The 11,402-nt window shown below is 23.3% G+C and overlaps 4 protein-coding genes across 4 annotated transcripts; all 4 read right to left on the minus strand.

Annotated features, from left to right (window-relative positions):
• Positions 1–87: 87 nt before the first annotated feature.
• drnA-1 (dicer-like protein) lies at positions 88–3,830 on the minus strand (the record flags this gene model as incomplete). The annotated part of the gene is made up of 2 exons (XM_639924.1): positions 88–3,585; positions 3,717–3,830. 2 exons carry the CDS (start codon positions 3,828–3,830, stop codon positions 88–90), a joined length of 3,612 nt encoding a protein of 1,203 aa, XP_645016.1.
• Positions 3,831–4,311: 481 nt separating this feature from the next.
• DDB_G0273053 (SNF2-related domain-containing protein) lies at positions 4,312–8,868 on the minus strand (the record flags this gene model as incomplete). The annotated part of the gene is made up of 1 exon (XM_639925.1): positions 4,312–8,868. The coding sequence occupies one exon, from the start codon at positions 8,866–8,868 to the stop codon at positions 4,312–4,314; it is 4,557 nt and encodes a 1,518-aa protein (XP_645017.1).
• A 294-nt stretch (positions 8,869–9,162) lies between these two features.
• On the minus strand, positions 9,163–10,299 carry DDB_G0273027 (hypothetical protein; the record flags this gene model as incomplete). Its single annotated transcript, XM_639926.1, has 1 exon — positions 9,163–10,299. The coding sequence occupies one exon, from the start codon at positions 10,297–10,299 to the stop codon at positions 9,163–9,165; it is 1,137 nt and encodes a 378-aa protein (XP_645018.1).
• Positions 10,300–10,503: 204 nt separating this feature from the next.
• On the minus strand, positions 10,504–10,953 carry DDB_G0273029 (hypothetical protein; the record flags this gene model as incomplete). Its single annotated transcript, XM_639927.1, has 2 exons — positions 10,504–10,710; positions 10,819–10,953. 2 exons carry the CDS (start codon positions 10,951–10,953, stop codon positions 10,504–10,506), a joined length of 342 nt encoding a protein of 113 aa, XP_645019.1.
• Positions 10,954–11,402: the final 449 nt, after the last annotated feature.

An 11,402-nucleotide genomic window follows, 5' to 3' on the forward strand; every position in this document is an offset into this window, starting at 1 on the left:
TAAAATATCTTAATTTTTTTTTTTTATTTTTTTTTTTTTTTTTTATTTATTTATTTATTATTTATTTATTTATTTATTTATTTTTATTTATTTTAAATCAAAAAGTTTATAAACTCTATTTTTAGTTTTTTCAAAACCAAATTTTAGATAAAAACCACCAATATATGATTCAATATGATCACCCATTCTTTTTACAGAGAAATGTTTAAATGAATCTTGTTGACTTGGAGAGAATATATTTTTATTTGATTTTAAAATTTTTGATAAATTTTCATTATTCACTAATTTAGATTTTGATTCTGTCAAGTAACCTTCTTGTTGTTCTTTATATTTTGAAAAGAGATAATCTGCAACAATGAAATCTAAAACTGCATCACCTAAAAATTCTAATCTTTCAGAGAAATTTGTATTATTATTATTATTTTGATTTGAATAGAAATGATCATTTGAAACTAATTCATTTGTTTGATCATTAAAATCTGTTGAATTTAAATATTGATTAATTTGATCATAATATTTATAATTAATTAAATTATCTTCAATAATTGGTAATTCATCATTATTATTGATTTCACTACCACCACCACCACCACCATAAATTTTATTATCACTACCATAATAACTATTATCAAAAATCCATTTAATAATCCAATCAAATGAATCTTTAAAACCACATTCAATATAAATTGCACCAATGAAAGCTTCAATTAAATCAGCATGAGGTTTTGAATGATCACCAATGGTTGTAATACGTAAGATATAATCGAAACCGATTCTTCTTGATAATTCAGTTAAATATTCATTCTTTGTGTAGAATTCTCTTTTCTTTGATAATAAACCTTCACCTTCATTATCGAATTTTTTAAATAAATATAGAGATGAAGTGATTTTTAAAACTGAGTCACCTAAAAACTCTAAACGTTGATAATCCTTCATAAATGGTCTATAGGATTGAAATTGATCTTTTTCAATTGGTTTACGTTCACTAATTACTTTTGTTGATGGATGAGTTAAAACTTCTCTCAATACTTGATTGTTTGTATTGTTTTTAAATTTACAAACTATATCTTTAATATAGTTTGATTCATTTATAAATTTCAATACTTTTAAATTCCATTTCAATTCACAAATTAATGGTAAAACACCAAATTTACCTAATAATCCAACAAAACATGGGAATCCAACGACTACAACTTCTAGTGGATTCTTTCTTAAAATTTTTGAATTTCTTTGATAATCTTTTAAATCTAATGGTGGTTCATTATTTATTATTATTGTTTCTTCTAAACCATTATCATTATCATTATCATTATTATTATTATTGATTTGTTTTTTTAATTTCCAATCATTTGGTTTTTCAAATTTACCATTACTATCAAAGAATACAATATATTTAGATATCCAATATTCTTTATCATTTTTACCTCTTGAATGAAAACAATCTAAAAGTAATTTCTTTTCACTATTTTCACTAATTGATTGACAATTGAAATATTCACCATAATCACTTAGTACGATTCTATCATTACAAAGTTGATTAATTCTTTCCATTGTTAAATCTTGTTCTTCAATTGATTCAAAATCGAATAAATTTAATAAATCATCAAATAATCTATTAAAATCTGTATAGTTTTCATTGATATTTGGTATCACTAAATGACTATTATTAAAATTATTTTCATTTGTTATATCTTTAACTTTTAAATATTTTTGACATAATAATTTTGAAAAGAATGAATTATGAATTGTTATTAATTTTTCAAATTCAATTTTCTTTAATTGGATTTTAGTTGGTTGTTGTTGATCATCAAATAAATTTGTAATTGCAACACCAAAATGATCATTTGCAAGATTTGAAACATGAATCACTGGTAAAGTTGGTAATTTATTAATAGAGAATAATAAAAATTCACTAGAGAATTCATATTCTTTTTCTTGATGTTCAAATTTAATTATATTTGGTGGATTTGAAATTATAATTTTATAAACATATAATTCTGTGATTTCTGTTATATTATTTGAATTAAATAATTTGTCTCTTATCCTTTTAAATCCTTTTTCTCTAATTTTCTTTGGTGGTTTAACTTTTACTATACTTGATGTAATTGCTGTTTTTGTTGTTGTCGCTGTAGTTGTTGCTGTTGTTATTGTTTCAACTTTTTTTTCTTTATTATTTTTATATTCTTGATCACTTGGTGATGATAGTGCTATTGTAGTTGTAGTTGTACTTGTACTTTCATTATTGTTTTTTTTATCATCAAGACTATAATCCTCTGTGATAATATTATTTTTATTTTTATTTTTTTTTGCATTTGCAAGTTCATCCAATAGATTTACAGACTTTGTTAATGAGAGACCTGACATTCCGATAATAATATTATTATTATTATTATTATCACCTTCTAAAGCATTTCTATTTATTTTATTATTATCAAAATCTATTTTGCTATTAATACTATTGGAATCACTGTTATTATTATTATTATTATTATTGTTATTTATATCAATGCTACCACTATTGTTGTTGTTATTATTATTTTTATTATTTTTTTTATTGTTAATTAAAATTTTAAGATTATCATGAAGCGAATTCATTGATTCAAAAATAGATGAAAAAGTAGTATTATCTAACCTATCCAATTGTTTTGAAATTTTATCTAGCTTTTGTTCTAAAATAAGTTGCTGTTTCAAAAATTGATCTAATTGTTGTTGTTGTTGTTGTAGTTGTAGTTGTAGTTGTTGTAGTTGTGGTTGTTGCAGTTGTTGTAGTTGTGGTTGTTGTAGTGGTTGTAGTTGTGGTTGTTGTAGTGGTTGTAGTTGTGGTTGTTCTATCTGTTGTTCTATCTGTTGTTGTTGTTGTTGTTGTTGTTGTTGTTGTTGTTGTTGTTGTTGTTGTTGTTGTTGTTGTTGTTGTTGTTGTTGTTGTTGTAGTAGTAGTTGTTGTAGTTGTTGTAGTTGTTGTAGTTGTTGTTGTAGTTGTTGTTGTTGTTGTTGTTGTTGTTGTTGTTGTTGTTGTTGTTGTTGTTGTTGTTGTTGTTGTTGTTGTTGTTGTTGTTGTTGTTGTTGTTGTTGCGGTTGTGGTTGTGGTAGTAGTGAGTGTAGTTGTAGTGGTGATTGTGGTTGTGAGAATGCATGTTTTAGTTTTTGTATTCTTTGTTGTTCTGTCTGTTGTTGTAGTTGTAATATTTGTTGTATTAGTTGTTGTTGATTTTGTTGTTGTAGGTGTTGTTGTTGTTGTTGTTGTTGTTGTTGTTGTTGTTGTTGTTGTTGTTGTAGAAAAGGGTTATTCATTTCAAATTGTGTTTCACTACTTGGTGATAATGTTGGTGAAATAGGTAATCTAATTGTTGGAGATATTGGTCGTTGAGGTTGAGTTTGAGTTTGAATTTGAGGCTGTTGATTTAAAAGTTGATAAAGTTTTGGAATTGGTAGAGTTTGATTTTGAAATTGTTGTTGTTGAGGTTGTTGCTGAGTTTGTCTTTTTTCTAAAAAATCTAATACAAGTTGTGAACAATCTGCTTCTGCTTCTTTTTTACTCTTTTTTTTTGTTGAAACAAATTCATGACCTAAATAAATGCAAGTTGTCTATTTATTTTTATAGAAATTTAGATTAGTTAATAAATAAATACCAATAATAATAATAATTAATAATAATAATAATAATAATAATAATAATAATAATAATAATAATAATAATAATAAAATTTAATAAGTACTGTAAAAAAGGGATCATGATCTAAACCTTCATTCTTTGTAGAAAATACAGGTGTAGGACCAATTTTATATTTTTGAAGGAATTCATTTAATAAAGACCTTGAATTCACAATCATATTATTATTATTATTATTATTATTATTATTATTATTATTATTATTATTATTATTATTATTATTATTATTATTATTATTATTATTATTATTATTATTATTATTATTATTATTATTATTATTATTATTATTATATGTATGTATTACTAATTTTTAAAAAATGAATATTTGAAAAAAAAAAAAAAAGTGTTTTGGGAAAAAATGAAATTAAAAAAATGAAAAAAAAATTTTTAAATAGGAAAAAAAAAAAATTATATCAAAAAAAAAAATTAATTAAAATAATGTATGTGATTTTGGACACGTCTATTTTTATTAATTTTTTAAGTTTTTGTAACCCGTTACAAAAAAAAAAAAAAAAAAAAGAAAATAACAAAAATAAAAAAGATTGATCTAAGATCAGTGATTATGAATAAAAAAAAAAAAAAAAAAGGATGATCTAAGATCAGTGATTTTGGGATAAAAAAAAAAAAAAACAATTATTGGGTTAATTATTATCATTTTGATATTTTCTTTCTAACATCTCCATAAATTGATCGAATTCATCTTCAGTCACAGTTGAGAAATCATTTGATGGAATTACATTTAAATTTGTTAAAAGTGATGTTATCTTTCTTTCATTTTCTTCTTTTCTTTCTTTTGCAAATAAAAATTCATCCTTTACACGATTATTATTATTATTATTATTATTATTTAAATCTAATAATTGTAATTTTGATGGATGAATTGAAGTTCCAGTATTTTCAGAATTTGTAGTTGTTGTTGTTGTAGTTGTAGTTGTTGTTGTTGAGGGTAATAATAATTTTTGAGCTGAATCATTTTCTTGTTGCTTTGTATTATTGTTATTATTATTTTTCAATATTGATAATTCATTATTAATATTAATTAATTGTTGTTCACAAGAGTTTTCAATGATTAACTTTTCAACGAATACAGGTTTAGTTTGACCAATACGATGAGAACGTTTAATTGATTGTTGTTCCTTTGAAGCGAACCAAATTGGATCAACAAAGATGATATGATTTGCAGCGGTAATATTTAAACCATATGCAGCCAAATCTGAATTCATAATGATAATATTAAATTCTGAATCTTTAGTTTGAAAATCCGATACGATATTAGCTCTCTGTTTCAAAGTTAACTCTGTCATATAAATTTTATAAACTCTTGATAACTCTGGTATCCTACTAACTGTCCAAACTATGTCCTTTAAAGTATCATTGAATGCACTAAAAACTATACACTTTTCACCGATTTCAACAATTTCTTTTAATCTCATTATTAAATATTCTAATTTTGCACAATCAATTAATTTTGGTTCTTTATAAATTTCAACTTGTAAATTATTTTGATTATTTTGATTATTTTGATTATTTTGATTAATATCTTCAGTATTCATTTGATCTTGATCTTGTTGTCCATCTTGTAATTGTTGTTCTTGTTGTTCTTTTCTTTCTCTTTCTTTAGCTAACCTTTCTTCTTTTTCAACTTGTTCTTCTTCTAATCTTTTTCTTTCTTTTTCTTCTTCTTCCTCTGTTAGTTTAAATTGTACTCTTGGTTTTGATTTTAAAATTGGTGATGTTGTTGGTGATGATGATAATGATGATGATGATGATGATTGTGTATTACTGCAACTAGTAGAAGTGGTTGTTGTTGTTGAAGATACTAAAGTTCTTAATTTTGGTAAAGTTGTATCTGAATTTGAAATAGATAATGTTGTTGAATTTTGTTGTATAAAAGGTGTAATTTCAGTGGTTAAAGTTGTATTTGAATCATCATCATCATCATTATTATTATTATTATTATTATTATTATTATTATTATTATTATTATTATTATTATTATTATTATTATTATTATTAGTTATGATTGGATCAGGTTTATAAAAATAAAAATTTGAAAAATCAAAAGTTTCAAATTTAAAATTATTTTGATTATTATTATTTTGATTATTATTATTATTATTAGTTTGTTGTGAAATTGATAATTTTAAACTAACCAATTCATAATATTTATAAATTTGTAATAATTTTAATTTATCAGATCTTGGTATAATTTGATCAGATTTTAATAAAGCAGTTTCAATATTTTCACGAACATCTTTTCTTTCTTTTTCTTTTAAAGGTTGACAATTGAAACAAGCTTTTCTTAAATTTGTAAATGCTTGTAATGCCAATGGCTGATTATCGGCATGAGTGAATGAATCCTTGCCAGTGTATTGTGATGCTAAAAGATTCACTTGAATTAGTGTTACCAATTCATTGTATTTCAATTTCTCATTATCATTCATCTCCAATTGAACCACTTTAACAGACAATGGAGGTAAATCAATTTGTTCTTGAATTTCATTATGAGGAGTTTTCACTGCTATTCGATTCATAATCTCACAAATTCTTTCAATACCTTGAATTTTGAAATTATTAACTGGATTTGAAATCAATGCATTAAAATAACCAACAGATTGATTAAATGGTTGAATTGAAAGAAAACTACAAATTGATTTAAAATTAATTAATTCAGTTTGTAATACTGAACTTGAAATTGGTGTACCACTACAAACCCATTTCCTCTCTGACATTAACCATGAACTATTATCTGATAAATTAGTATTACCATTACCAATTACATGACCTTCATCAATTATAATTCTTAACCAATTAATTTGAAATATTGATTTAATTGAAATATCAATAAATTCACTATCTTCACCACTATTATTACCACTACCACTACCACTATTACTTGCACCAGCACCAGCACCAACATATTGGTCATTATCAATTGAAGAATATTCATCATCATTATCATTGAATAAAGTTGTTGGATTAAATTGTTTTAAATTACTTAATCTCCAATTTGTAATTAATACAACATCATATTTGATTAATTCTGATGGTGGTGGTATTAATTTATCAGTATTTTCAATAACTAAATATTTGATTTTACTATGTAACATAATTTCAAATTGCCATTGCTTTATGATTTGATTTGGTACAATTAATAATGTACCAGATGAACAAATTAAATTTCTAAATTTAATGATTGAACTTGACTTTGTTGTAATTCTTCTCTCTGCTGATGATTGTCTAATCAATTGAAATCTTGTATTTGCCAATTGATCAATATCATCTCTAATAGATTGTGGTATTCTATAATCTGATCCAAATGGGTATCCACTAATTTTTAATTTTCTCTTTAAAATTGAGTATAGTGATGGTATTTTTGTTGTCTTTGTTATTGTCATATCATCATCATCATCATCATCATCATCATCATCTGTTGTAACTATTGGATTCAATGGTGGATAAATTGGATTACTAACTGGTGATTTAGATTGTGATCCTAATGTACTCAATATCAATGCTATACAAATTATAGTTTTACCTGTACCCATACCTTGACATAAAATTCCACCTCTAACATCGTCACATTTTGGAAATTCTTCCATACTTTTAATTTTCATTCTTTTCTTATCAATTACATTTTCAATTTCAATTTCTTTTTCAATATTATTATCATCATTATCATTATTATTATTGATAACTGTCCAAAGTGGATTTGGAAATTGTTTTGGACAAGTTTCACGTTCTAACATTTTTCTAACTGATAATTTTTGAAATTTAAATAATTTCTTTGACTCATGTAAAAAGTAAGGATCTTGAATTAATCTAATTTCATCATCAGTTGTACCTTCACCTGGTGATGGTATTTGATCTAAAATATATTCAAAACTATATTTACCCTTTTCATTATCTGGTACACCTTCAAATTTTTGTTTTTCAAATTTTAATCTTTTCTCTTTATTTAATACTTTTTTAGTTTTTTTACTTGGTTTCTCTTCTCTAGTTTTCTTTACTTTTACTATTGATAATTGTTTTGATGCTGCTGATGATTCTGATGATTCTGATGATTCTGGTTGTTGTAATTGTATTTGTATTTGTGTTTGTGATTGTGGTTGTGGTTGTTGTTGCTGTTGCTGTGTTTGTGGTGGCGGTGGTTGTTGTGGTTGTGGTTGTTGCTGTGTTTGTGGTGGTGTTTCAGTATTTGTTGTTTTCATTTTTTTTGTTCTTTTTTGTTGTGGTTGTGGTTGTTGTTGTTGTTGTTGTTGTTGTTGTTGTTGTTGTTGTTGTTGTTGTTGTTGTTGTTGTTGTTGTTGTTGTTGTTGTTGTTGTTGTTGTTGAATATCATATTCTTCCTGCTCGACCTCCTCGATCTCCTCTTCATGATTGTCATGTGATGGTGGTAATAATAATAATTGTTGTTGTTGTCTTGGTAATGGTAATGATGATTTTGTTTTAAAAATTTGATTAGAATAATTTTGTTTTCTTTTTTTATGACTTGATAATGCTTTTTTTAAAGTATCAACATCATTATTAACTTTATCAATCATTAAACTACTAATTCTTTGTACTATAGATTTATCTGAAACAATAATAGACTGTTCATCAACTGTTATACCATCATCCAATATCTTTCTAATATTCCAAATTTGAAATATCATTCTAACTCTATTTATATATTCTAATAATGTCATTTTATTATTATTATCATCATTATCATTATCATCTTCATCATTTTTATTATTATTATTATTATTATTGTTGTTTATTTGATTTTTAATTTCATTTAATAATGTAAATAAATCATTCTCAATTTTAACTTTAATAGTTTCAGTTTCTTCCAATATTGTTGTTATTAAAGTTGGTGGTGTAACACCTATATCTTCATTGATAGAGTCATTCTCTTGATTGAATAAACAAAGGTAATCTCTGGTGTTTGAAAATTTAAATGGACAATTTGGTTGATTTAAAAAATATATTGGTACTCTAATAGTATCATATAGAAATATATATGATTCAGGATAGGTCATCAACGATTCATGATATTTTAATAAAACTTCTGTTACTGAATTACTATTATTATTATTATTATTATTATTATTATTATTATTATTATTATTATTATTATTATTATTATTATTATTATTATTACTATTATTACTATTATTATTACTATTACTATTATTATTATCAGTATAATCCATTTTTTCTATATAGTTTTTTTTTAAATATAAACACACAAAGCGATTGGTGTATTAAATGGTGAAAAAAAGAAAGAAAAAAAAAAAAAATTTTAAAAAAAATTATAAAAAACAATTTCATTTATTTTTTTTTTTTTTTTTTTTTTTTTTTTGGTGTGTGCTTATTTAAAAAAAAAAAAAATTTCCGAAAATTTTATTTTTAGAATAAATAAGTAAAATTTAAATGAAAAAAAAAAAAAAAAAAGGTTTCAGATAATTGTTTATTATTTCTTTCTTTATTTTCCATTAAATTAAATATTAATTTGTTTCGTTATCTTTTTTAGTAATTTTTTCATCACTATTTTCTTTACAATTTTTTTGATCTTTTTCATTTATTTGGTCATCTCCTTCTTCATCATCATCATCATCATCATCATAATCATCATCATCATCATCATCCTCTTCTTCTTCTTCATTATCTTTTAATTTACCATTCTCTTTTTGTTGTAATTGTTTTTTTAATTTTAATCTTTTTTTTCTACCCAATTCTTGAAATTTTCTTTTTGGAATAACTTTTTCAAAAGCATCTTTCCAATTACCAACTACTAAAAATTCATTTATAATTTGAAAGACATGATTTACAGCTAAAACTTTTCTGCTTGCCATTTGAATATATTCACCAATTGGTAATTGAGCATGAGCAATACCTTGTTTTTGAGCTTTCTCATAGGTGATACCTTTTAATCTATTATGATCAACGATTGCACCAACGATGTATTTCTTTGATAGGTCTAATTCTTGGATTACATTTGGTGAATCGGAAGTCAGGTACACCAAATCCGCCTTTTCGAATTTCTCCAAATAAGTCTCTTTATATTGTGTCAACATTTTAAATGGTGATGATTTCTCTAACATTGATTTAATCTCATCGGTAACACCAGTTGCGTATAAGTTCATTGGTTTACTTGAGATTTTATTGAAACCATGTAAAAATGTCATTTGAGTGATTAATGATTTCTTTTCCTTTTCTGACATATGTTGCTCCATTTCGAAATCAAATAAAATGTGGCCCTCTAATGTGCCAACATCGGGTCCTCTCTTTTTCAATTGTTTCACTCTACTTCTCTCTAACTTCTCTTCAGATGTCATTGTCTCTTTTCTCTTTTTTAAATTTTCTTTCTTTTTCTCTCTCATATATTGTTTCTTTTGATCTTTATATTGTTCCCATTTTGCTGTTTTAAGTAATCTTTTTTTTTGATTCTTTGATAATACTTCCTCTTCTTTATTTTCTAATGTTACTGTTGTTGTTGTTTCTGAATCTGTTGTGGTGGTAGTGGTAGTGGTGGTGTTTTTATTTTCATCTATATCTTTATTTGTATCTCTATTTATATCTATATTGTCATTATTTTTATTATTATTATTTTCTGTATTGGTTGATGTTGTAGGTGTCTCCATTTTTTTTATTTAAACACACAGTCTTAAATTAAAGGAATGAAAAAAAAATGAAAAAAAAAAAAAAAACAGTCGTTTTTTTGAAAATTATTTTTATTTTTATTTTTATTTTTATTTTTATTTTTTTTATTTTTGATTAAATTTCATATTTACACATTATTTTATTATAATTTTATTTTATTGTTTTTTTTTTTTTTTTACATGTAGTTATTTTTTTTCATTTCTTAATTTTAAGATGATTTCATTTTGAATTTGAATTTCTTTTTCTAATTTTTCAATTTTTTCTTTTAGGAAAATATTTTCTTCTTCCAATTCCACCGATTTTGTAAAATAATCACCTTGCTTTAATAAAAATGCATTTTGTTTTTCAATTTCATCTCTTGTTACAAATCTTTTAAATAAATCATCATCTTTCTATTAATTTTATTTATATATATATTTTATTAATGTGAGTTTTTATTATCATTAAAAATGTTTTAAAAAATAAAAAATAAAAAAATAAAAAATAATAATAATTCATACATCTAATAAACTAATACCTTGATCAGAGACACCAAAATTTTTCAATGATTTTTTAAAATCACTAGTGAAACTAGTTTCTGATTCTGTCGGTTTAGACATTACATCTTGTATTGATATATTGTTTTGATTTTCCATTTTATTATATCTCTCTTTGTAATGATTTTTATGAATTTTTGAAAAAAAAAAAAAAAAAAAAAAAAAAAAGAGAAAAAAAAAAATTTGTTCAAATTTTTTTTTTTTTTTTTTTTTTATTTATTTTTTTATTTTTATATACCTTGTTTTTGCAAGGTGTTTTGGTGTGGTGTTTTTATTTATTAATATAATTTGAAAAAATTAAAATATTAAATAGTGGATGTTTTAAAAACAACTCCAACTATTTTTTGTTTTTTTTTTTTTTTTATTTGAACTAAAATTGACTAATAATTTTTATTTTTATTTTTAGTTTTTTTAATTTTTTTTTTTTTTTTTGAAGATCTTGCCAATCAATCAATCAATTTTTGAAAGTATAAGAATATTTTTCAAATAATTATCCTAAAAAATAATAATTATGTGTTGATTTGCCAAATTTTTTTTTTTTTGTTTGG

Source organism: Dictyostelium discoideum (genome assembly GCF_000004695.1).
Source record: "Dictyostelium discoideum AX4 chromosome 2 chromosome, whole genome shotgun sequence".
Classification (NCBI taxonomy): Eukaryota; Evosea; class Eumycetozoa; order Dictyosteliales; family Dictyosteliaceae; genus Dictyostelium; species Dictyostelium discoideum.